At 49.4% G+C, this 26,466-nt stretch overlaps 1 protein-coding gene across 1 annotated transcript in view; it reads left to right on the top strand.

Annotated features, from left to right (window-relative positions):
- Arid3b (AT-rich interaction domain 3B) overlaps window positions 1–25,242 on the top strand; it is a 47,664-nt gene extending 22,422 nt beyond the window's left edge. Inside the window, exons 3-9 of the mRNA XM_028774552.1 lie at window positions 5,699–5,770; window positions 5,942–6,014; window positions 17,646–17,829; window positions 18,955–19,268; window positions 19,394–19,639; window positions 20,685–20,783; window positions 22,886–25,242. Coding sequence (XP_028630385.1) covers window positions 5,699–5,770; window positions 5,942–6,014; window positions 17,646–17,829; window positions 18,955–19,268; window positions 19,394–19,639; window positions 20,685–20,783; window positions 22,886–23,049 — 1,152 coding nt within the window. The 3' untranslated portion in view covers window positions 23,050–25,242. The remainder of the gene's footprint in view (window positions 1–5,698; window positions 5,771–5,941; window positions 6,015–17,645; window positions 17,830–18,954; window positions 19,269–19,393; window positions 19,640–20,684; window positions 20,784–22,885) is intronic.
- Window positions 25,243–26,466: the final 1,224 nt, after the last annotated feature.

Raw genomic sequence — 26,466 nt, 5'->3', positions numbered from 1 at the left:
TCCAAGCCAGGCTATAATTGGTAAGACCCTGTTTCAAAAAAAGCAAAAAAGGTAATGTAGAAAAAAAATAAAAATAAAACAATGCTTAAGGAAACCATCGAAGAGCTGGAGCCCTGGATGTGACAGTTAGTAACACTGGCTGCTCTCCATAGACCAGAGTTTGATTCCCAGCACCCACATGGTAGCTAACAACCAGTTCCAGGGTATATGACAGTCTTTTGTGGCCTCCAGGGATACCAGGCATGTGTGTGATGCACAGACATATGTATAGGCAAAATACCCATACACATAAAATAAAATTTAAAAAACAGCCTTTTTAAAAACTCATAGACATAAGTGGAATTTATTTTGTTTCCTCCCACAGTGTGGGGAATCGAACCAGGAGTGAGCACTACCATTAGGCTATATCCTTAGCACACATAGTATTTAAAATTATCTCCCTCCACTAAGCTTCACCAGTTAAACTGGAGGCTTCGATCTGTCTTCCGTTTCTTCCCCTGAGAACCTCTCAGAAAGTCTAGCATAGCCTAGGAGATCAGAAGTTCGTGTATGAATGACTATAACAGGAAAAAACCTGCAAAGTGAAAGACACCCACAGCACTCGCTAGCTCCGTTAGGTGTCTCTACATCCATATGTATAGACTATTTTTCCAACAAAAGTAGTTTGTTAGAGCTATGCAGTCTGTTGACTTCATCTTCTTTTCATTTCAGAAATGCTCTGCTGCCTCCCCCCTGCTCACAGCTCAGAGTTTACACTTCCTCCTGGTATTCAAGGCATTTCACAGCCTGTTTCCACTTTAAACACTAGACTTGACATACTTACATCCTCCTGCCAAAACATGCCTTGTTTATCCCTACCCATGCTCATTTGAACTATAAATCTCCCTCAGCCCATATTCCTCCAGGCCACTCTAACCTCCAGCTCTGAGCCTCAACCTTCTACCTCCCAAGCACTTGGTGGTTGGGTATTTGTAGCCTGGCTATGTCATCTTGTTTTCTGACTCTCGGAAATCCTCCTGGTGGTGGGGACCACTTTTGTTTTGGAAAGCTGTTCCTCGGCAGCTTGCCTTACCTGGTGCGTTCTCAAGGAAATCTGGACTGATTGAATTTATCATCACGTTTTTGCTTCCCAAAAGAGAAAAAGTAAAGCCACATGGTCCCACCCCACCTTGTGTGGGATTCCACACTGTGAGATTCCAGATAGATAGTCGTCCGAAACCAAGCATCTGCTTGCTTCCTAAGAAGGCTTTCTCCCTGGCCATGCAGTTCTGTTAGAAGAAGGCCTTTTTTCTAGAGCGGAGCTCTCCCTGGCCAGTTCTGCCCAGCTGCTGCAGTGTTGCCGGCTAGGACTCAGAGCCTGGCTCCTCTTCCACAGGCAGCTTTTTAGATTTTCAGAGAGCAATCTTTGCACTTTCCTCTGCTTCGTTGATCTGCTAGGACTGAGAAATTAGGGGTTCAGTGTTTTAATTTTGAATAGCAGTCATTTAAGAGTGACTTATTTTATTCTGAAACTTTTAGATGTGCATGTTACAGTTTTAAGTGTCAACATTCCTCTGGTCCCTTCAGAAATGTAATCTCCTCTCTCTTCCTCCACTTCCCTTCCTCCTGATCTCCTTTCTCCCTGTGGGAAAGTGGGTCATCCTAGAATAGACGGTCTGTTTTGGAGGTAGAGGTAAAGGTTTCCCCTTTTGGTGTCCCTTAATAATTCCTAGGGTAGCCAGGCAGTGATGGCACATGCCTCTAATCCCAGCACTTGGGAGGCAGAGGCAGGCTGATTTCTGAGTTCAAGGCCAGCCTGGTCTACAGAGTGAGTTCCAGGACAGCCAGGGCTACACAGAGAAACCCTGTCTCGAAAAACCATAAATAAATAAATAAATAAATAAATCTCGTAGGACAAGAAAGGCCTATTTTCATTTGGCTGAAATCAGCAGATGAAGCCAGTGAGAAGAATCAGGAATAGAAGATTCTCTCATTAGTGGACCCCTCAGGCCACCGTTTGGCCATTCTGTAGACAGACTTCTCTCTGCCCCTTTAATCCCCCTGTGCAGAGCACATTATGCAACCCAGTCAGGAGCTGTGAGACCCACGGCAAGTGGCTTTTCAGTTCTCTGGCCCATGTTTTCTCCAACTCAGACTATTTCCATATGGAGGATTAAGTAGGAAAAATCATCTAAGGTGCCTTACACTCTGGCAGATGCTCCCCTTTCTCTCCACCCCGTCTTCTTTCACTACCTTTTTGAAGGAAGGCGTTTAAAGGCAAAATAGTCTGGATCCCTGGGGGAAGTGAGTTGAATGTGGCTATGGCAGCTAGAACTAGTCTTTGGTGGGTATTTGGAGACAAACTGTCAGTTAGTTTCCTGTGAGCTCCTGGTGAGATCAAAAGATGTTAAAAGGGATTTCTGAAGTAAGAGGAGGCTGAAGAGGCTATAAATGGCAATAAGTAACCACTGGCTACTGTTGACATCTACCCTTCCTTCCCCTTAACCCCAGTTCTGGGCTCTGTAATACCGCTGCCTGTGGCCCTGGCTTCAAAGCCTGTTGCTGGCAGGCAGTGGCTCTTCTCCTTACAGGCCCCTCGTAACACAGAGGTTGAGGTGACTCTTGGCATGTGTTTTACCCATTCTCTGTCTGCTTCTACTTTTCCATATTGTTTCCCACTACTGCAGTCTGTCAGCCACACTGATGTCTAAGAAAAGTTACCTTAGGGCTGGTAACTCTTTAGTTAGGTCAAGAAAACTTGAGTTGCATAAGTGAGATACTTACAGCATTCATTTATAGCATCCATTCGGAACTGTAAACAGAGAAAAGAACTGTAATCAGCCCTTTCATTGCAGGCAGAAGGGGTGAGAGAGGAGACAGTGAGTCCCAGGGAAACCGAGCATGTCTCTGAACAGGTATCAGTGCTGTCTCTGTGCTGGGGGGCTGAGGATACCCTCAAGATGCTTAAGATTTGAGATGAAGGGGCACAGATGACCAGAATATGAGGTGATAAGTCCAGAAGGGAAACTGACAGGCTTCATGAAGAAACTGTCATCCCAGCTGGACTGTGATGTGGCAGGTAGGATGTAGGATTCGTCTCACTATAGCTAAAAAACAAACAAACAAAAAACAACCCTGTAAAGCTAAGTAAAGTTAGCTGCCTCATGGTAAAATAATACTATGAGAAATGTCTGCATAGTAAACTAAGAAATGGGCTATTGCTGGGTAGTGGGGCACACTCTAGTAATCCCAGCACCTGGGAGACAGACCTCTGAGTTTGAGGCCAGCCTGGTCTACAGAGCAAGTTCCAAAACGGTTAGGTTTACACAGAGAAAAACCCTGCCTTGAACCCCTCCCCCCAAAAAAGGAGGGCTATCTTTGCCTTGGAACAGGAGAAGGAAGACTCACATCCAGACACTCTTTTGGCCTTGCATTTAAACATTAATAATAATAAAGTTCAGCGTGTCATTTCTGTCCTGTGGCCAGTGTTCTCTGTTGTCACTGGGTTAGAGACGTTTCCGGTTAAAACCCTGTCACTATAGCAAACATTGGCGTGCACTTTATGGTGTTGTTCACAATTCTTCCTTCTCCTCCCCTCCCCTGAACCCCTGTAGCTGACTCCTCCCTCGGCCAAGCACATTCTAAGCTGTTTCCTGCTAAGTGGCTATAGTCAGTGCTTAGAATTCCTTGCACTTGGGGTAGAGTTGGAGAAAGTGGTGGAGACCTGGTGGATGCCAGCCCCTCTCCTACCCTTCCCCACCCCCTCCTCACCCCCAGCATTCTGTTCTTCTCTTTGCTGTCGGTGGAGCTCTGCTGGCACTTGGGTGTTTATTTTCACACATAGCCCTAAGGTGGCCACACTGGTGTGCTTGTTCTCACACCCCTCCCCCACGGCTGAAAGCCCCACTCATTGAAGGTTGTGGATTAGTTCCTTTTCCTCCAACTGAGTGTGACACAGTTCCCGAGCCCCTTCGGAATGCCTGCAAGTTACTGTAATTAGCAAAAACCCAGTGTTTTCATCTTGGGGACTGATAAAGAATTCTCCTGTGAGCATCAGCCTCAGATCTCTAGCTGCAGAGTTGGAAATTGAGCTGCCACAGTAAACAGCTGACATAACAGAAGCACAGTGATCCCCCATTAAATGTCTTTCAGCCAATAGGAGCTCCCAGGATAATTGACTTTCCAGCAGGAATTACTGGCTAAACAAAATCATTGGGCATTAGGGCAACCTACTGAAACCCTTTGAAAGGGGTTCAGATGTAACTGTCTGGCTTTGCTGACCTGACAGACGTAATTCATCTTGATTATTCATTGTGCTGGTTGCCACCAGATGATACTAGATTTCTGGTGACTATAATTACAGTATGGGGTTGAATTTAACAACAGAAAGAAAAAAAAAAACCAAACCCCACAATCCTTCTGCTCAGTCATTGGCTTGGAAGGACACTGGTCCCAGTGTCTCCCTCTGGGCCTGCCGTGTGCTGTCCCTGAGCAAGCACTTCCTTACACACATCGCTGACGAGATAAGCAGGAAAACAATTTGATGTAGCCTGTTTCATTTCAACTGACAAGGGGTCACTTCTCTGTCAGCCTTACCTCACTGTGTGCATCTACCAGGACTGGGAGAAGGACATTGGGACATTCTGTACTTGCCACCGCACAGAGGCAGCTGGGCCATCCCTGTGGTCTATGCACTTGTGTATTTGTTGAAGAGATTTTTAGTTCAAATAGCAGATTGATAATGCAGCAGGCAGCTCGGTGTCGTGCTGGGGTACAGGGAAGATGAGGACAATTGATTTCCTATCAAGGAACATTTCCTTTCTGATGAAGACGACAAAATTCCAGAAGACTGCAATTATGAAGTAGCAGCAGAGAGACACTGCTTCTGGAGTTGTCAGTGTAGCTGGGGTGTAGGGTGGGTTCCTACAGAAGAGGAGCAAACCACCTGGGTGAATAAGTGACATGAAGACTTCCCCTTTCCCCGCTCAGCTGAATGGCATTGCTCTGATCTAACCGAAGCGTGGCTGTTTTTTTGCTTGTTGTTTTGTTTTGTATTTTATTTTATTTTATTTTATTTTATTTTATTTTATTTTTCTTGAGACAGGGTTTCTCTGTGTAGCCCTGGCTGTCCTGGAACTCACTCTGTGAACCAGGCTGGCCTCGAACTCAGAAATCCGCCTGCCTCTGCCTCCCAAGTGCTGGGATTAAAGGTGTGCGCCTTCACCAGGCCCGGGGCTGAAGGGAAGCTGTGCTGAGAGACCACAGCTTGTGGCTCTCTGCCCCACTCACTCACCCTTTGACCACGCAGTGCAGTGCTGGGAACTGAACTGAGCGTCTTCACACCGCTGCTCAGTGACTGTGTCTCAGAATGAGAGTGTCTAGGACGTCAGCTGGGATGGGGGTTCTTAGGACTGTAGGCCTGTGTCCTGCTCAGCATTATCGGGCATGAACCAGTATCCATCAACACAGGGAGAAGAGTTCTTTGAAACCCACCCACAGACCCAGCCACACGCCATATTTTGAAACGATCCTCAAAAGCAAAACAGGAGGTTCTCAAAGGGTAGTGGAGGGTCCTAACTAGGCCCTAAGCCTAGTTTCTAGTGGGAGGCAGGCGAGCGGAGGTGCTGAGGGTAGTTGTAGCTCCCTGAATGAAGGTCTCACCTTTCCACTCACACGATCCCACTCACTCCCTGTCACTGCTGTGTCTTGTCTCCTGCAGAATGGGGCTTTGGCCTGGAGTGACGACGCAGATGGAAGCCGAGGGAGAGAGATCTCTCGAGACTTTGCCAAGGTCTGTAATATCTTGAGCTAAAGATAGAAGCAGCTCTGCAGTGGGCTGTCTTACCCCCACATCCCCATGTGAGTGGCACATTTACTCAGACACCTAGAGGAGCTCTGGGATGGCCCCTGGAGGGAGATGCCATCTTTCATTGTGTCTTTTTCCTTGGGGTCTAACCTGCAGCTGTATGAACTGGACGGTGACCCTGAAAGGAAAGAGTTTCTGGATGACCTCTTCATCTTCATGCAGAAGAGAGGTGAGTGTGGTGGCTACTGTGTCACTGTTACCGTCCTGCTGTCTTGAGAGTCATTTAAATCATCGGCGCCCAGACTGAAGGAAAACAGAGAGGACCTTAGCAAAAGACGGGTGTGGTCCTGCCTTATTTTTGTCCGTCTTCTAATTAATTGGTCTCTGGAGACGTTTTAAATCCAAATGTTTTTATTGCAACTTTACAGCTGCCTCAGATTTCATTTAAATCAGATGTGCCATGTACTGTTGGTGTAGTTAGTCCGGTGTGAACTGAGAAAGGTAAGTAAAAACACAGGAAACCCCTGGGGTTGTTCTGGAGACCCTGAAATGTTCCATGAAGAGGAGTGGCCAGCATCACCTACTGGATCTCTCTGACATGGTTGGAATATTCCTGTAGGCTAGCTGTCCAGGATATAGATACCCATTCCCAACAGCTCAGTCTTTGTCCTGCTCCCCCTCTGCCCTGACCCCAATAGCTGGCTCCACTCTGGACCATGTCGTGACTGAGTCTTAAGCCCAGTGACTCAGCTTCCTGGCTTTATATCCTGTCAGCAGTGGGTTCGCCAGCGAGGTCAGACCTCAGGAAGCATGGCCAGGACTTCAGCTGCTCTATGAGGAGACACATAGCAGGTTATGTAGCTCCACCTTCATCTCCCTCAGGATATAGCCACTGGGTCCCACCAGACCCTTCCCTAGGACCCTGCTAATACCTGATCACACATCCCTTGAGGTCTGTCAGTAACTAAAGATCTCGGAAGGGTGTTGTTGTTGTTGTAGGCTGAGCTACCACTCCTGTTCTCTCTCTTTCTCTCTCTCTCTCTTTTTCTCCCCACCCCTTACTCTCCACCCCTTCTCCTTTTTTCCTCCTCCTTTTTTCAAAAGCCTTATGCCTTCATGCTAGTGAGTTATCACTGCTGGTTTGCTTTAAAAGGCAATAGACAGGTTGGAGGCTTTGTTCCTCTGTCTCTGAGCCTAGCAGAGCAGTATAAGCAGCTCTAATTAGTTTACTCCTCCAGCAGTTATCTGGAGCCAGTGTGTGTAAGTAAAAAACAAAAATACAGCCCCGAAAGATAATGTGACTGGCAGCAGGGAGACTCTCTTTGCCCTAAGAGAGAGAAATCCACTTAATACTTTGGTCTCGCCTTCCAATTGCCTTTTAATTATTTACAAGCTCCTCCAGCCCAGCTGGTGCAAAGCCAGGCGCTGCTCCTGTCTCGGGGGCTGCCATAGCAGTACAGGCTTCAGTCCTCGAGGCTTCAGTCCGAGGCCCCTGCTTTATTTTTTCTACTTCATTGTTTTCCCTTCTTCCCAGAAGGATCGTAAAAAGAAAATGTAAGCTAGATCAGCCTAGTCATGAGTGAGGACGGGTGACTCTGTCCTCCTGTGTCTCCTGAAGGATAGTCACTTTGTCACACCCCTATCTCTGCAGCCAGACAGGTCGGTGCTCAGGGTGTTTGCTGTCTGCATCTTGTTGGTTCTCCCGACTCCGGCTTGCCCTGCTGGTGGCTAAGCTGCCTGGACTGTTGTAGAGCGGCTTATGTTCTGTAACAGAACTGTAGTTTAGGGCCGTGGCCCTGCTGTCCTGGGCCCGCCCCAAGAGAGGAAACATAACGGAGCTTGCTACTTACTACTCTAAGGCAAATTTTCTTGGCCTTAGCAGCTGTTGACTTTAGGGACTGGATTATCCTTTTGTTATGGAAGTAAACTTGTGCACTATAGAGTGTTAGCAATAGGATGGCCTCTTCCCAGTAAATGCCAATAGCAGTGCTCAGTAATGATAACCAGGAATGTCTCTACAAGCCACGTGTAGGGCATATACCTGTAATCTCTCCACTTGGGAGGTAGAAGCAGGAGGATTAGAGTTCAAGGCCAGCCTCAGCTACATGGTGTGTTGGAAGCCAGCCTGTACTACGAGAAGTCTCAAAGAAGTCCTGCCTGTAGATATTGTAAATAGCCTGCAGGGACAAATTATCCTCTAGAAAGAGCTACTGTCTTGTCATGGAAAAGAGTAAGTAGAAAGTTTTCAGTGCAGAAAAAAACAAACAAACAAAACAAACAAAAATGACCTCCATGGGAATCATATTACCTGGTTCTAGGATTGGCTTTGTCAGGTAGTGTGTCGAGCTCTAGGAGCCCACCCTGTGCTGGAGCACAGAGACCCCGCCAAGGCAGACCCAGGACCTCCTTCCTGGAGCACTGTCAGCTCCTAGCCTAGGTTAGAGTGTAGTTCTGGTGACCTGGGAAGCAGGTTACATCTTTGATTGTGTGACACAAGCTGTCTGTTATTTGTTAGTCAAGGTGTCGGGCTCCTTAGTTGAGATCTCTGCAGCAGATCAGCTTCTGCCCGCCCCCAGCACATTCGAAGGATAAGCAGTCAGGTCCACAGGATCTACTGTACAAACCTGAATTTAAAAGTCCTGGCTAGCCGGGCGGTGGTGGCGCACGCCTTTAATCCCAGCACCTGGGAGGCAGAGGCAGGAGGATTTCTGAGTTCAAGGCCAGCCTGGTCTACAGAGTGAGTTCCAGGACAGCCAGAACTACACAAAGAAACCCTGTCTCAAAAAACCAAAAAAAAAAAAAAAAAAAAGTCCTGGTGGTGTCCACCTGGGCTGGGAGCCAGCCAGGGCAGCTTCCTTATAGCAGGCACCTCAGAGGAAGTGGACAGGGCTCTGAGAGAGGCTGTACACAGCAGGCCTCCCCAAATGACTGCAGCTGCAGGTGATAAACCAGCCTTCGTGTGGGAAGGACACAGGTTGTAACAGCTCCTTTGTGCTGTCTCCCGCCTGTTAACACATTTGGGTGAATTAACTGCAACAGATGGGCCTTTCAGCCTTTGGCCTTTGGTTTCTAGGCTGAACTCAGTTACTTGCACCCTGGTGGCCCCTCCCCACCCGATAGGTCAGTCTGCCAGTAGACTAGCCTAAGATCACAGTGGGCTGAGCTCCTGCTGGCCTAAGGAAATGAGGCCCTTGGAGACGGAAAAGGCTGTGGATTGTGCAAAGCCAAGCGAGCACCCATCCTTCTCCACCATCTTGAGCAAAGCCCTCTCCTTGACCACACCCTCCTTATATGTGAGATGTTGAAGTTTCTCTCAGTCAGTCTGGAACTTTCTGTGTTCCACCTCCATGTTCCCTCTGCTAAAGCTCCCTGCAGACTGTCTACCCCTGGGGAGAAACAACAAGAAGAGAAGCCCTGTTAGCCAGTCTCTAGGAAAATAATTCTACAAAAACACCCCGAGAGTCTCTACGACCAAATGTTCCTTCCCTCTTCTTGCTAAATAACACCTTCTTTTGCAGACTGAAGCCAACCTGAGTTACACACATTGTGTTGCATCCAGATCTTTTCTGAGAACATTGTTCTCGGAATGAGGCTTAGTTTTAGAGCTCTGGTACTGGTTTTAGCTGCACATATATTCAGGGTGTGTGTGTGTGTGTTGCAAAAAATAAAGCCAAACACGTGTAAATACAATTGTGTGCTAATTTAACTCACTGTGGGTAGTGTCTGAGCTTCCGTTCCCTTATACAGTTGGTTTTCCAATGCCCAAAGGGAGGGGCCGATTTGTAGTCTGGTAAGCAGGGGCCATGTATAGGTAGTTGCATTTTCATTCCATCAGTAGTGAGGAAGAAAAGCTCTTTCCCTGAGAGGAAAAACAGAAGTGCAAGCTCATTAAATAGGACGATCTGCTGCTGCTGCTGCTGCTGTGATTTTACAGTTATCTTTAATATTATCCCAGATACTTTGCAGAACATTTTCAGTCTATTGAGTGATCTTTTCCTACCAAGAGTTCCAGCTCAGGTGGAAAGAGCAAACGTTAAGATGTGACAGTGAGGAGTCAGCCCCGAGGTTAGGAGACTCTCCTAGGCAGAGAGCAGACCCAGCACTGATCTCAGGCTTCGGCCACCACTCCTCCTTCTGCGTGCACTGCTGTGAGAGACTGTTCCTAACAGCAGCAGCCTTGCGCTGGCTTGGTCTGGTTTTAGAGACCCTTGCAAGCCCTGTCCCTCCTGTAGCATAGGGTACCCACCCCACTGGCCTCTGTATAGCAGAGGATTTGCTTAACAGAGTAAAGCTTTGCTTACAAGGGGAAATCCTCATCTCTAGGCCAGCTGTGTCCCTTGGAAAGACAGATGTGACAGCTCAGCAGTGGGAAGAAGGCTGCTATTTGCTGAGGCAGGATAAGGCAGTGGACGTAGGAAAAACACCCAGAGTACCCTCTAGCAAGTTATTCTTTTTGGCTCTGCATCCCTGCCCCCACCCTTCACAATGCCAGGGTAAGCCACTGCATGGTCACAAGGAAGACCTTACTTAAAGGTCTGCCCTCCCGCCAGTTCTGTGAGGCTACAAACTGCCCCTGGTTTCCCCCAGTGGATTGTTAGATCTGTTTTTGATGTGCATATACAAAGAATTTACTGTGGGAAAAGGGCTTGGTCTGCCTCAAAGTGCAATCTGAGTGTTTTTCCTTCTGTTGTGCGCTTATCTATCCATCTCAGGCGAGGAAGTGGTCCTGACATATATTGCTTTGCCTTTTGGTGGAGGTGGTTTCTCCTGCGCTCTGGGTATGGTGTGGTAAATACTCTGTGCCCAGAGACTAGGATGTTTGTCAGATGAAATGGGTTTGGAGTGAGAGCTTGAAATGCAAATCTGTCTCAGGGCTAGTCTTTGTCTGAGTTAGAGCCTTTTCTCTCCCCCAGGTGATCCAGCTGCTGCTGTTGAGTACACAATTTTTCTTCCTTCCATCTCTAATTGTCATGTAATACCCTGTAACCACCCAGCTATCCACAATAATGGAAAAGGGAGTCTGTTGGGTTTTTTTTTTTAATGTACAGTTATTTTGAATTCCTCGATTTTATGAAATTCACCTACTTTCCCCTTCAGAATCTTACATAAGTGGACCAGCGCACAGTAATTAAGTTATTCATGCTATTCCGTCCCTCTGTTGCAGTGTGAGTCAGTATCTTAAGGGCTGGCCTATGGAAAGACTGGGCTGAGGTTTGGCCCACTTCTCCATTAGGTGAGGATCTAGGAGGCTCTTACCACAGATGGCAGAGGAAACAGATAGCCATGTGTGTCCTGGCCTGACTACTATCCTTAGAATAGTACTCTGAACTTTGGCAAGACATGATCCACTAACAAGCAAACAGGAGGAGGACCACAGCCTACCTCCTTCAAACTCTCTGTTAACCTTTGAACGTAGGGGATTGTGCATGCTGAGCCGGCACTCTGCTGTAAAGTAAGAGGAGGTGTGGTCATAGTCAAGACTTCATTATTAACCATAGCAGAATGTAAGATCACCTAAAGCAAACCCAGGCTGGAGTATCAAAAAAAGGCATATTTAGAATTAGCTTCCTGGTTGTGAGCCACCAGAGTCTTACTCATTGCTGATGACTGAAAATGGGAACGATGAATCTTGTCTCCATCAGAGGACAAGATCTATAGCATACATTCATACACACATCCTGGAGGATGAGCCGAGGCTGGAGGATGAGCCGAGGCTGGAGAATGAGCCGAGGCTGGAGAATGAGCCGAGGCTGGCACACCCAGGTCAGTTCTCACAGACCTAATGTGGAGCAAAAGCCAGACACAAAGATTATGTTACGGATGACTTCAGTTTTATAAAGTTCAAGAAATCACACATCAGAATGACAGACCCCTCCAGCCCTGGTGTCGGGTGAGAGGGTGACTGTTACGGGGAGGGAAGGGCTTCGAGGGAGTGTTCTGACACTGGAAGTGTTTCATATTCTGACCTGAGGGTTAATTCCACCCGTGCTTGTGGAAAACCCTCTGTCTAGTCAAATTAGTGGACTACGTCACATGTAAGTTACATGTCCATATTGCATGCAGTTGGAGGCAGAGGGCTTAAGTATCCTTGTCTTTCTAAGAACGTGATATTGGCATGCCTCTTTTTTTTTTTTTTTTTTTTTTTTTTTTTGCCTTGTGGAACCCCATGGCGCAGACTGCTGCCGCCTGCCAGACACTGCTACTCAGGCTCCTGTTGGGAGATAAGTTCTACATAAACAAGTCAGGGGAAGAAATCACCAGCTAGTTCCCTTCCTGTGCCTGAGGAGCAGGCTAAGGATAACTATACAGAGGGATGGTGAGGGTGTCAGCCTGCCTGCCTGCCTGCACACATTCCCAGGTCTAACGTGGATTTTAATTCTTCCAGACTCCTCGTTGATAGTTTCATTTGAGCTATGGCCATGATTAATGACCTTTTTTAAAGCCAGTAAAAAAGCAGCAAAAGTCCCTGGCAGGGCCACCTCCTAGGTCCTAGGCACTCACACTCCCCTATCCCTGGCAGAAAGCACCCTTTGAGTCTCTTTGACCAGATTGTTGCTGGTCTTCATTGGAGCAGGTCATTCTCCTAGACGGCCATCTTTGTGTCCAGAGGCAGAGGCAGTTGTTGCTTTCGCCTTACCTCCTGCTCTGGCTATGTCTGTGTCACCTGAGTGATAGATACAGAGGCTTCCAGGCTGGGAAGCAGCTTCCACCTAGTCACATCCACCTTGGAAGCTTTTGATGACAGCTCTAGCCTGTTAGTGCTAGTGTCCAGCAGCATCTCCACCAACAAGGGTTAAAGCCCCCGGAGTCTCAGAGGCTTTGCTTGGGTCCCTAGCCCTCATAAAAGCCTTTTTACATTGTCCCTGGGGCTGCCTCAGGCTCCCTGGCTGAAATCTGATAAGGGCCCTCTTTGTTGCAACTGTCAGTCTCCTTTATTGAGGAGGGAACTAGAGACCGGTGGCATTTCTTGGGGTACAGATAAGGCCATGGATTCCTGTCAGAGTGAGCATGATTAATTACCCTCAATCCTAGCTCTTGCTTTGATAGCAGTGACTGACAGTCTGCAGGCTTCCCTGTCAGTCCTCCCCCACCCCCCCCAACACACACAACCCCTTCCCTCTTGGTGTAGAGATCCTCTCCTGCAGGGCCCACACAGAGGCCCACAAGAGTTTTTTTTACCATGGGTGTTGGTTGCATCCTTGCTGCAGCTCTGCAGTTACTCTTGCATGGCCCTCTCAAGCAAAGAACCTACTTGCCACAGAGGAGGATCTAACAAAGCCTAGAGAACAGCCAGAGCCCCTTTCCCCTTCTCCAGAAGTCTGGAGATGCTGCCGTTGGTTATGGATTTGAGCTTCATAGCCTAGATCTTAAGCCTCATAGTGGTCCTTCAAAAGAGAAGATTCCCAGTCATCTATTTTCAAGGTCATTTGCCAGTATTAGTCCCTAATTCATTAATTCATACAGTTCCTAAAACCAAGCCCTCCCCCACACTTACAGTAAGAAGCCACAGTCTCCCATGTGTACACCCACCCTGATACCAGCACAGTACCCTAACAGACTTCCTCTGTCTTCATAGTAGCATCTCCTTTGGACAAACAGCTTCCAGGTCCACTCAGTGCAGAGCGAACTGCCGAGAGACCAGCCTGAGGATTCCAGTTGGTTCTCCTGTCTGTCAGGAAAACCCAAGGCAAGGCAGATGTTTGAGTCTGGTTTATCTGGATAATGTAAGAAAAGCATACCGTGTATCTGAGGGTGCTCAGGAGCCAGCCTGCTCTGGGAGCCAGCTTAACACTCTTTAACGGAGGGCTAGCCTCAAACCAGACAGACAGTACCAGTCCTCTTGTGGTACTAGGAATTTCCTCTGGAACCCAGGGTGCCTGAGCATGGGAGGCCACAGAGTGAAGTGAAGCAGAACCCTGGCTTCCCTGTGCACACGGCTGCAGTCTCTGATGTGAATAGATGTTGTCAGCCATGTCTGCTCTCCTTGTACAGAGCTGGTAAGGTTCCTGGTGAAGGTACAGCCTTGACTTCAAATACTGCTCTGGCCTTTCTTACCTTCTCTGATCTGGTTTTCTTCCCTTAGACGTTCCCAGACTTGTACCTGGGCCTTCCCTGACGATAGGTCACAGTTCCTACATCTGCTGTACTGTTTGCTTCTATAGACCTCCAGCGTCCAGAGCCTAGCCTAGTGACTACTTCAAGTGAACATGGAAATTCTTTCTGAGAAACTGCCTGCAGAGGCAGTAGCATCTGTCGTGGTTTGTGTCCACTCCTCATTTTCAGTCAGAAAACAGGATAAGCCAGGTGGTGGTGGCAAATGCCTTTAATCCCAGCACTCAAGAAGCAGAGGCAGGTGGATCTCTGTGGGTTCAAGGCCAGCCTGGTCTGTAGACTGAGTTTCAGAACAGCCCTGGCTCAAAAAACCAACAACAAAAACAAAACCAGGATAAACAGCCTGGCCCCTTTGTCTTGTACACCTGGCTTGTCTCCAGATAAATTAATGACCATTTCAAAAGGTAGAATGCATTCTTTCTTTTGGAAGTTGTATTACTATTGAAGTAGTCCAAAAGAAAATCATGCCATTCAGAGATGATGATCTGAAGGGTATCTCGTTCTCCACAGACCTGCTGAAGAACAGTGTGTCTCTGGCTGGTAAGCCTTGCTATGCAGGTTAAATGCTCAGCTCCAGGTGACCTGTGTAATCCACATCCTTCTCTCTGACTGTACTCTCCCTTCCCACTCCTCCCACAATGGAGTGACAGTTGCTCTGGCTTGCCAAGACCCATCCTCCGCATCCACTCTTCAGTAGCCTCCGACTGGGAGCTTGCTCAGTCTAAGTTTCTGTTCGCCAGGCTCTTCAGTAGTAGCTGTGATCAGAACTATCTATGACAGAACTTGAGAAAGGACAGTGTTCAGGACTGTCACCATTAGACATTCAAAGCTAGTGATGGGTCTAATTGAGTGGTCTTCATGTAGCCCAGGCTAGCCTAGGTAGTAGAAAATGAACTCCAGATCCTCCTGCCTCCACTTCCCAAGTGCTGGGATAACAGCAATTTAGCCACAAGAGTTATTAGTGCATGGAGGAAAAGTAGTCCTGCTTTTACAGAGCTGACAGTTCTGGGAAAGCGTGTGGACAGATGAGAAGCAATGAGCATGGTTTGCTGAGTTGGGAAGGGTATCCCAGAACTCCTGAGAGGGAAAGAGTCTGTGTGAACTGGAGTAGTTAGAGCTGGAGAACAGACAGAACTGGATGGAGACAAGCACTCCAGATCTGAGGAGAGGGAGGAGAGGCAAAAGGGAGCTTGGCTCGAGGGCGATGTGGAGGAGGCTTGGCTGACCAGAGTGGCTGGGATCAACTGGAAACAGAGCGTTTTTCATGGAGCATTCATGAATGCGGGTCACGTGACCTAGTCGTGTCTGGTGGGATAAGCAGTGAGGCTTGTGGGCTTTTAAATAAGTAAGTGAAATACCTAGTAAAAGTAGAAGGTGATCTGGCTGCGGTGTACACGTCATAGGTGTAAATCCAGGCTGCCACAGGTGAGCCAATGACTTGACATAGGTTGGTGGCCCAGACCAAAAAGGAAAGGTGCTTGTGAGGGGTACCTCAGAGGAAGAGGCAGAGGAACTTGCTAACAGCCCGAGAGTGGCTGATGAGAACAGCCAGGGCTGATCCAGAAACTCCTCTTAACTTGTAAGGACTGTGGTGTTGCTGGGTGGAGGGCGGGACAGAGGAAGAGAGGAGGCGTGGAGCAAGTTAAGGAAGCGAAGGTGAGGTACTCGCGCACGTCTCTGACTTGGAAGTGGACAAGTCACCCATGTGAAGACGCCTTGGAAGCTTCTGGAGGATGGGCCTCCAAAAGAAGATGGCGCCAACCCTAAGCACAACTCCACTATCTTAGGCATTTTGTCGTGGTAAGAATGGGTTCATTATTCAGAGCAGCACAGAAAAACAATGGTCAACCTGGAATGTAAGTCATTGGTCTGGTCTCTTCTGTTATAATTTGTTTGGGTTTCCGTTATCTTTTTATTTATACACAGTGGTCTATGAAGCAGACACTAGGCTTGAACTTGAGAGTCTCTTGTCACATGTTTCTCAGTACCTGGTGTTAGAAGCATATGTCATTGTCTTTGGGTCACCTGTGTATTTTTAAACCTAACTCCATGACCATTTGTCAAAGGGCTCAGAAAACAGCTGATCAGGACAAAGGTGAGGGCAGTCCCCCATAGCGGTGTTTGCACTGCTTTCTCTTCAGGAGTGGGGACGTGGTAGAGGCATCCCTGGGGATGGCACACACAATTGTCCTCTGGCCTCCGTATGCACATACACAAAAACTTTACACATGCAAATACAGAGTCTTTTTTTTTTTTGAGACAGGATCTTAACATGTAACCCTGAATGGACTGGAACTCTATGTATACCATGCTGGCCTTGAACTCACAGATCATAGAAATCTGCCTGATTCTCCTTCCCAGGTGCCTGGATTATAAGCATGTGCCACCACGCCCATATATTTTGTGTGTTTTGCTGTGTGTGTCTGTGTACCATGTACACGGTGCTTCTCACAGAGGCCAGAAGAGGACAGGAGATGGTTGGGGGACTAGAGTTGTAGATGGTTGTGAACCTCCATGTGGATGCTGGGATTCAAATCCGGGTCCTCTGGAAGAACAGAACTCTTAACTGCTGAGCCATCTTTTCAGCCCCTGCATAAGATTATTTTTAAGGGAGGGAGCCCTTCACTCCATTCTCCTGCTTGGATTATCTTGTGAAACAGCTGAGGAACTGGATGTGTTGTCACATCTCAGAAGGCTAGCACTTGGGAGACTGAAGCCAGCCTGGTCAACTTAGCTAGATCCTGTATCCCTCCTCCTCCCACCCCTCCCCCCAACATGTTCAGCTGAGGGATAAAGCAGCAGCGTTGGACAGACAGGAATAGCTTCTATTCAGGCTGGCTTGCCATCCAGAGGCAACTCAGTAAGATGGGGGCAGGGAAGGGGTGGGGCCGGAGCAGAGCCGAGTACAGTAAGAGTTTGCCATCAAAAGGCAACAAGTCTCATTCTCTGCCCCGGATGCTGACCCTTCCCTGTGGAATTCTCTCCTCTGACCTCCAGATCATTAATCCCGAGCTGCCAAATGACAGTCATCCATCACGCCTCCTGACGAGCATCCCAGCCTCCCGTGAAAGGACCTGGGCCCCTCCCTCCCTCCTGTCCCCCGGTGCTCATTAGTAGCCCTTCCTGCCCAGTGCCAGGTTTCCTAATCAAGTCCCTGGCTCCTCTCACTTCCCCTCTGGGCCAGTAGGCGGAAGCTGCTCTGACCCTCCTTCTTTAAGAGGCCGGGGGGAGGGTGGAGTGATTAGTGAGTGGGGAAAGAATTGTTGAGTGGCTTTTTATTCCCTGGGAGACCTTTATGTCCAGTAGCTACTTTCTTTGACTTGGCTAGTCATAAGAGAAAAAGAAAACATGTCTCTCCATCCTGTCTCGGGAGAAAAGGCAGGCAGTCTACACAGGAGCATGTTCATCCGCTCTCACACCAGCAGGGATGTAGGCAGGTGGATGCTCTAACAGAGCCTGGGCAGAAGCTGGCTCGAAAGGCTCCAGGAGTGTAAATTGCCAAACTATTAGAAATTATCTGAGATTATACTTCTGACAACAAACCCGCTATGTCGGGCCTGCCTGCCTTATTCCAGAGAGACTGGACAGTGAGTCTAGTTGCTGTCAGATCTAGGGCCTCTGGGATCAGATCACACTTCTGAAATTCACAAGCATTGTGCCCCTCCTGCTAATGATGAGTACGCAGAGATTTGATGTCTTCTTGCTCAGCTCGACTGACCCAGCCTTTTGTCTTGTCGGACAATCACAGGCACCCCAATCAATCGGATCCCCATCATGGCCAAGCAGATCCTGGACCTGTACATGCTCTACAAACTGGTCACTGAGAAGGGGGGCCTGGTGGAGATCATCAACAAGAAGATCTGGAGGGAGATCACCAAAGGCCTGAACCTGCCCACCTCCATCACCAGCGCTGCCTTCACCCTCCGGACCCAGTGAGTGCCAGGGCTGAGGAGGGAGCCAGGCAGCATTGGGGGTTCCTACGTGAGGAAGGGAATGAGGGGCCTTTGAGAGGAATCCCTCAGACCTGAAAAGCTGCCCTCACCTTGGCTCCTGGATGCCAGCATTTTACTGTTCTGTGTGACTTAAACCTCATAGTCCGTCCTGGCCAGTAAATGCTGTCCCATCTTATAGATTTCTACGAAGACTAAGCCTGATCAATTTAGTCACTCCACACTGGGCAAGAGGGCCTGAAATTCAGACTTAGGCTCTGTCTGTCTAAGCTATGTTCTTTAGAGAGTATAACTACCCAAGTGGCCCACCCTCTCACCCTATCCTTAAGCCTCAGGTCAGTCCAGCATCACTGGTTGCTGACCTGTTTGGCCACTGATTAACTAGTTACGAGGGTTGACAGAAACAGTAAATCTGAGAGTAGCCATGTAGAACAAAAGCCGGAGTGGCGAGTATTTTTCTGGAGTGTTCTAGTTGCTCTGTGAATGAACAATTGGTGTGTCTTCAGGTAGCATGCTTTGGTCTTGTTGAGAGGTGGTAAGGTTTTGGGGGCCAGAAAGATGGCTCAGCGGGTGGATGCCTGGCGCCAAGCCTGACTATCCATATTCAGCCCCTTGGACCAACTGACACTGTAGAAGAGGACTCCTACAAGTTGTTCTCTGACCTCCATGCCAGGACTGTGGCATGTTATATGCATGGACACGTGGACACAAATACACACAAACCAAGTGAATGTAAAAACACAGTGCTTTCACCCATCAGGACTATTGTAGTAGAAATAGACAGCTATAACCAGAATGTCAGCGTTGTTGAGAGAGAGTGGCCCCATGAACAGATGATGATGCACACAGAGAAGGCAGGCCTCCTAGGTCCGATACAGCAGGGACACCGGCCTAACCGAATCAGAAGGAGCAAAGAAGGCACGGTGAAACACAGGCCTCGTTTCCCTAACAATATTCCAGAGGTTTGAGTCCAGAGGGAAGATGTCAGCTAAGGCTTTAAGGTTCTCTTTATGACTGATGCTTCAGATTCAAGCAGTGTGTATGACTGGGCGTCACTAGAGAACACGGTGCCAGTGTTCTGGAGCCCTCCTCCCTCCTTCTCTGCAGGTACATGAAGTATCTCTATGCCTACGAGTGTGAGAAGAAAGCCTTGAGCTCTCCAGCTGAACTACAGGCAGCCATCGACGGCAACCGTAGGGAGGGTCGGAGGCCCAGCTACAGCTCCTCCCTCTTTGGCTATTCTCCTGCTGCTGCTGCCGCTGCTGCTGCTGCCGCCGCCGCTGCTGCTAGTGCTGCCTCTGCCGGGGCCCCTGCCCTTCTCTCGCCCCCCAAGATCCGCTTCTCCATCCTTGGGCTTGGCTCCAGCAGTGGCACCAATGCCAGTAGCCCTCGGATACCCCCAACATCTACTCTCAGGAAAGGTGAGTAGGGCCTTTGAAGGAGGGAAGGGATAGAGAGAGGAAGCCCCGTTTTCCTTTGCCCAAGATGGGCATTGTGGTGAAGGCGTAAGTCAGAGTGGGTTGATCTAGCTCCGATTCCTTCCCAGGTGATGGAGTCCCAGTGCCTGTGCCAAATCGCCTGGCTGTGTCAGGGACTTTGGCAGGCCAGCAGGCTGGCAACCGGACTGGCACACTGGAGCAGCTCCGAGAGCGTCTGGAATCAGGGGAGCCCCCTGAGAAGAAGGCATCGAGGTTGTCGGAGGAGGAGCAGCGCCTGGTGCAGCAGGCTTTCCAGCGCAACCTCTTCAGCATGGCGCGACAGCTCCCCATGAAGATCAGAATCAACGGCAGGGGTAAGCATCAGGGTATCACGCCACCTTCCCTTCATACTGCCTGTCACACCCCAGCTCCACTCAGTGGCAGTAGGTACCTCCTGACCTCCTGGCTTGGGAAGCGTCCTCTCCAGTCCTCCTTCCCATCGCCTTCACTGCCCTAGAAGACTCCAGAGCCAGAGGGGAGCCACTGGAGGTGTCTGCCTGCTGAGACCGCACCACTGTAGTGTGTTCTAAGTCAGAAGTTGCTTCAGGCACAGATGCTGTGCTCCCCCAGCCTGCCTAGCCTTTTGATCTGTCTAAATTACAAGGTTTGCATCCACCCCAGAACCTTACCGGATGTAAGTTGTCATCCGGTCTGTCATTCCTGAGAAATAGTGGAGCCACCAATAGCCTCAGGAATAAGAAGTAGGCAGTGCAAATTTAGCAGAACCTGTGACACTTTTGCCTTTCCCCTCCTCATTTTTCTACTTTCCATCTTCTCAAAACACACATCTCATGCCCCTCATTTTCCTCCCCACACTCCCCTTCAAGCCCCCTTTCTATGCCATTGTTGCTGTAGTTCTCTGTCAAGCAAACATGGGCAGTTGTGTGTGGAGAAGGGAGGCAGTGTGGGAGGAGCCCTCAGACCCCTAGGCAGAGGGAACCATTTAGAGGCCAGTAGAAAAGGTAACTCACATGGAAGAGTGCTTGACTCTGGAGAGGGAAGTCACATGTGCCAGCCTCCCCAGGGGGCAGGAAGGGCTAGGTGCCAGAGGCAAAAGATCCTTCTCCCTGAGATCCTCACAGTTCAGGTGCACGGGGCAGTCTGAGGCCAGGGCTGCTCTTCAGATTACTTCACTGTAGTGGGTACTCCATTAGGGTTGGCCTGCTGTCCCTTCACTCTGGGAGTCAGGGGATTGAATTGACAAAAAGTTGGTTAGCCTGGCTTTACTGCAGGACCCATGATCAGAGGTGGTAGAGGCAGAGATAGTAGACACAGTGTTAGACACAGATGAGCTTGACTAAGCAGCACCAGATGATGGCAGGGAACTTGACCGTGTCTGCTTTCTGTCTGATTCCACAGAAGACAGAGCAGAGCCTTCAGCTGCAGCACTGAACCTGACCACAAGCAATATCGGGAGCATCAATATGTCTGTGGATATTGACGGCACCACCTACACAGGTAGGCCTCTGGAGCCTGCGCGTGGGTGACGTGGGCATGTCTTTTTATAGTGACTTAGTATTCCTAAGGTAAAGAGACCCTGGACCATAGGTACACAGATTGATATACACAGATTGATAGTATGACCTGTCTTCTACAGTGACAGAGAATAAGAATCCTATCCCTGACTGGGAAAAAAAAAAAAAAACCTCATTAAATGGTCTATTGTTCCATGTCTTTTTCTTTTTCAGTGGTTTGGTGCCAGGAAGGGGAGTGAGGTGGGGGTTGTCAAGACAGGGTTTCTCTGTGTAGCCCTGGCTGTCCTAGAATTCATTCTATTGTTACAATAATTTTAAAAGTGATAATTTTTCTTTACCCCAGCTATCTCCTAAATAAACGAGACTGTAAGATTTATTTGATAAGCTTTACAGCACAGTAGCCGAGCAGTTACTAATCTGTTCCATTCCTCTAAGCTGATCTAACTACCTCCCAGCCAAAAGCCCCAGGATCCGTGCATTTTAGTATTGGTCTAGCCCTCTGCTCCAGGTGTATTCCAGGGTGTCTATCCAACCCTCTTTTCATGGCAAATCCTCCTCTTCCCTCACCTTTCTCTCCCTCTCTCTTTCTCTTCCTCTTCCCCCACCCCCATACTACAGAATGAGACCCTGTCAAAAACAAATGAAACCCACCAGCAGTGAATCTGAGTGCTGTAGAAGCCAGCCTTGACCCCAGACATTGCCAGTTTTCAGTCAGAGCTCGTAACCTAATTGCCTACACTATTTTGGTGGGTAGTTAGGTTTGCATCTGTAATGAACAGAAAGATCTCTCAGAGGTGTTCAACATAGAATTCACAAAGGCAACAAACCCTACCCCTGAATCTCTGACTGTTCCATGTGTTTAGGGACAGGCTCGGGGATCAGCTCATGTGTTTAGGGACAGGCTCGGGGATCAGCTCATGTGTTTAGAGACAGGCTGGGGATCAGCTCAGCTGAGTCTTGTTAAGCACCGTTTGGTGAGTGGGAGCTCCAAGCTCCAGCTGGTGACATCTGCCTGTTTTCCCAAGGCATGAGGTATGGCAGCTGTCTGGTGAGCACTCACATGCAGGCCAGCAAAACCTTACTTTCAAACCAGAGCATTTCTTTAGGGATAGCTCCTGGTCACCTTCAAGGACACCAGCTATAAGCATCAAAGTTCAGCCAGGAAAAGAAAAGATTCCTAGAAGTAGCCATGCTAATGTGGCTTGCCAGTCTCTTGTACCCTCCTGGTGCCACTCATGAAGTGGCTTGGGACATGTGGGGCTGGGTTGAGTCCTGAAGAGAACAGAAACTTGGGGCTATAGCCAGACCTCAGCATCCTCCTGTCATCTTGGGAGGAAGAAGTGGGCAACCTCCTTTCCAGGATAGGGAAGGTCAGGAGTTGAGGCTCCCAGCACTCTGAAAATGAACCGCTCAGCTGTCTTGACCCTGTCCGCCCTAGGCTTTTTCTGTTGGAATGTGGTACCCAGGAACCTAAGGGTAGTCTTGAGATTTAAGGCCACTATCCTCCATCAGCTCCCTTCTGCCTGCTGCTTCGCACAGCTGTGCCTGCTGCCACAGCCAGGCCTGCTCTGCAGGCATCCTGGAACTTGTATATCCTGAATTCCAAATGTCTTGGTGTCCTTCTACTGCTTAGAGCTTCCAGAGCCTCCAGACGGGTTCCCATAGCTGTACGAGGCCCGACCCACCTCTTCAGCACCAGTGGACTAGCCCATCTTGCTGCTGTGTCTCGGGTTCTCTAGCCACTGTCTCTTCAGTTTACTGCTTTTTCCCTTTCAAGCAATCTAGACACTACTCACCACCGAGACCTTTCTGGTGTGTGCTTCTCCTCTCTCCAGAACCCTTATGATGTGCCCAACAGCAGAGGGACACCTGTCCCAGAGCATTTTAGCAAAGACCCTGTTTGCGTGTTTGTCCTTCAGCAGTGTGTGAACCTTTGGTGGCAGGACAATTGTCTGGGCTTCCACTGACACCCGGCATGGTAGGAGAGTGAAACACACAGGGTTAGCCCAGCAGTCATGCCCTGTTTAATTGAACTGAGCTACGGTCTTTCCTCCTCAGCCCGTATTGCTTTTCCTCCCACCCCAGGTGTGCTGTTTGCCCAGAAACCAGTGGTCCACCTCATCGCGGGCTCTACTCCCCAGAGCATTGGCAGCAGCAGCAGCAGTAGCGGTGGTTCTCACTGCTCGCCAAGTCCTACCTCATCCCGGGGCACCCCTAATGCAGAGCCCCCCACCAGCTGGTCCCTCTGAGCAGCCCTTGGCACCCACTCCCTACTCTCCTGCCAAGATAAAAGGAGCTTGACGCACAGAATTTACCTCACCTCGTGGAGCCCGCATCAGACACCATCTGGCCAGATGTTAAATCTGGAAATGTCCATCTGGCCAAGCTCCATTCAGGCTCTGCTGTATTCTGGGGGCAGGACAGAGTAGCGTTGTCCAATCAGGGATTGTCTTGGAGAACTGGGTGGGGCATCTGGGCATCCCGCTTCCCCAGGGTTCCCCAACCACCTCCCATCCCAGAGTATATCGACAATCTGTAAGGCGACATGGGGCTGGAGGCTTTTCACTTCCCTTCCCCCTTAATTTATTTCCCTTCTGCTGCCTTCTGCCTTCACCCCAGGGTCACCAGACTCTTAGTCTGCCCAGTTCCCGGTGTTTAAATCCCATTTGGGGCCCTAGGAGTACGCAACTTGTCTTCCTCGCTCTTGTCGGCTGAGTATGGGATGGGGATGGGTCTTCCCAGGCCTCCTTTATTCCGTGGGCATGGCTCTCCCATCTCCAAGTCTTAAATTCATTCCTCAGGGCCCTGGAATACCTTTTTTGTTGTTTCTAAGAAAAAAAGCATGTTAGGGTGGGCTTTGGGTTCAAGGCCCCTCTGTGTATGGAGAGGAAGAAGTCCTCATGGTACCCAGGCCCTCCCTGATATCCATCTGACAAGACTCCATTCTGATCCCCAAGCCTCTGCTCCCTGCCTGCCTCTGTTGGCCAACTCTCCCAAGATACCACTGGTCCCTGGCCCCTAACGTCGTCTCTTGGGGTCATTTTAGCCCCGCCAGCCCAAGACATGCTAATGTCAGGCTCACTGAAATACCTCAGATTTGTAATTGTTGATATTTGATTCTTCAGGAAGTATTTGCATCTCTGTAATATTTTTTTTAATATGTGTTTTGCTGACTTTAATTTTTAAATTTTTATTGTTGCTGTTGTAGCACCAAAGAAATGAAAGCAGATCACCCTAGGCAGGTGCAGTTTGCACCACCTCCCTCCAGCCTGCCCATGCCCTGGGCAGGAGGTGTAGCAGGTAGGGTGACTCAGGGATCGCCACAGCAGGAGGATGGGATGGAGGGGCCCATGCTTGCTGGTGGATCCTGAAACCACACTGGTTCTTTCCACCCCCCACCCCCACCCCAGCGGTCAGGGCAGGACAGAGTATCTTCCTGCCCTTAGAACCCTCCTCACCTTGGGGCATAGGCAAATGGCTGTGTGCCCTGCCTGAGCACACAGGCTGAGCTTCAGGGATAAGGGGGTGCTAAGAGCTCTTTGTCCTGTCGGCATGCAGCTGGAGCAGGCCACTGTGGTAGAGGAAAGGTGGTCCCGACCCCAGGGTCTGTTCTCATCCCGTGTGCCTCACTCTGTTACATAAAGCCTCAGCATCGTCACTCATACCCACCAGGACTACGGGGGGCTGTGGCAGTGGAGACCACAGCACGCCCAGCAGTCCTGTCCAGGACAAGAAAGGGAAAAGCTAATGCACAAACATACCTCAGCCTGGCAAGCACACCACTGCTAACCTCTGGCTCTTATCCCTGCCCTGGACACACATACTCAGCAGCAGCGCGCGCACACACACACACACAGAGCTCTGACACGGGTCTGACCCTCTTCTGGCCTCAGAAGCCTTATCCACAAGACACATGTAGGGTTGGGCAAAGGACATCTGGGCTCAGGTGCTGTGAGAAGCCTGTTTGGCCAGCGTGTCTCAGGATTTAGTCATGAAGGATTGACCCTTCCTACCCAGGGGCGACAGGGACAGAGCTACAAGACTTTCTGGTCATCAGATACTCTTTCCTCCGGCAGCTTGTCTACCTGTCCCTCTCAATGCCCCTCACTGCCCTCAAGCCAGCAGCAGGCTTCTAGCCAGAAAATGCAAGAGCTGGGTACCTTGTGTGCCCAGCGTTAGGGCTTTGGCCCAAGTGGCGCTTCCCCTGCAGGCGTAGTCCTGAAGGCCATGTGGCCACGTGGTTGGCCAGGACAGCATCCTCCCCTTCCATGTCTTGTATGTATTCTAACCAGAAAAAAATGTGATAGCACATGGTAGCCTAGGCCGTGAATAAATACCTCAGATTTCCTCTCACAGCAAGTGTCTGTATATGTCGTGGTTATTTTCTGTCTTACATGTTCTCGAATGTTTATATTTCAATAAATCTCTACCTCTTCACACGAGCCAGTCTGGGATCGTTTCTCTGACTTGAACTGCACAAGGACCCTCAGGGTGCAGAGGGACTTCATGAACTGTGCCTCAGGTCCCCAGCTCCTCCTGAGCCTTCTCCCCCTTCACTGTCTGCTTCCACAAAGGGCTGTCAGCATCTCCTGACAGTGCTAGTCACCGTGGCAGTGCTGTGGAGTACCTAACTAGCAGGGGCCACCTCTGTGGCTTAGCAGTCTCTTGCTGAACTTTCACTGGGTCACATTCAGAAGAGAGGTGCATGGGCTCTGGAAGGGCCTCAGGCTAATGGGTTTGTGTGTCATCTGGATTTTAGAGAGTGTTCTAACCAGGGCATGGACGGGTGACCTAGAACCAGATATCAGTCTGAGTGTAGGTCTTCTCTGCCAGGATGCTCACTCTTAACAGCACAGTGGGAGGAAAACTGCAGGGCAAGGCCTGCATGGGATGGTACTGTCCCCTCCGTCCAGGACCACGAACAGCTCGCCTGTCTTCAGCCCCCCTTTCACACCACTCGGAGGCGCTAGAACTTCAGGAAGAGATTCCTACTTCTCGATAGCCAATGTGGTTCACACTTGTACTTAGGCTTTACACAGGGATCTGGAGTTTCAGGCCTCCCTTCCATGAGATACATTGTGTGATCCCGGCCCCCACAAAGGGGGAAAAAGAAAGGCTCCAGCAGGGTGTCTCAGCAGCTGAAGGTACTTGCTGCCAAGCCTGATGACCCAAGTGAGTCCTCTGGAGAAAACCCAACTCCCGCCACCTGTCCCTCTGACCTCCACACAAAATACAGTTGTCTTAACAGGACCAAGGAAACCTGGTAGACTGGAACACACCTGTAATGCCAGCCACACCTGGCACACAGAAGCAAGAGGGCTGAGCAGGTAGAAGCCCTTGTCCCATGAGCTGACACTAGTTTGAGCAGGCAGGAGAGCACCACTCCCAGAGTTGTCCCTCTGACCTTCATACACACGCTGTGGTGCAAACAGGTCATACAAAACTTTTTTTTTCCAGACAGGGTTTCTCGGTAGCCCTGGCTGTTGGGGCACTCACTGTAGACCAGGCTGTCCTTAAACACAGAGATCTACCTGCCTCTGCCTCCCAAGACCTGGGATTAAAGGCGTGCTCTACCTATACCACTGTCTGGCCAATTTTTAAATTTTTTAAAAGATTTAGTCAGAGTGACACACCTTTAATCCTAGCACTCGAGCAGAGGCCAGCCT

Source organism: Grammomys surdaster, unplaced genomic scaffold, assembly GCF_004785775.1.
Source record: "Grammomys surdaster isolate TR1022 unplaced genomic scaffold, NIH_TR_1.0 241, whole genome shotgun sequence".
NCBI classification, from domain to species: Eukaryota; Metazoa; Chordata; class Mammalia; order Rodentia; family Muridae; genus Grammomys; species Grammomys surdaster.
The sequence above is the reverse complement of the archived record's forward strand: the minus strand, read 5'-3'. Positions and strand labels throughout refer to the sequence as shown.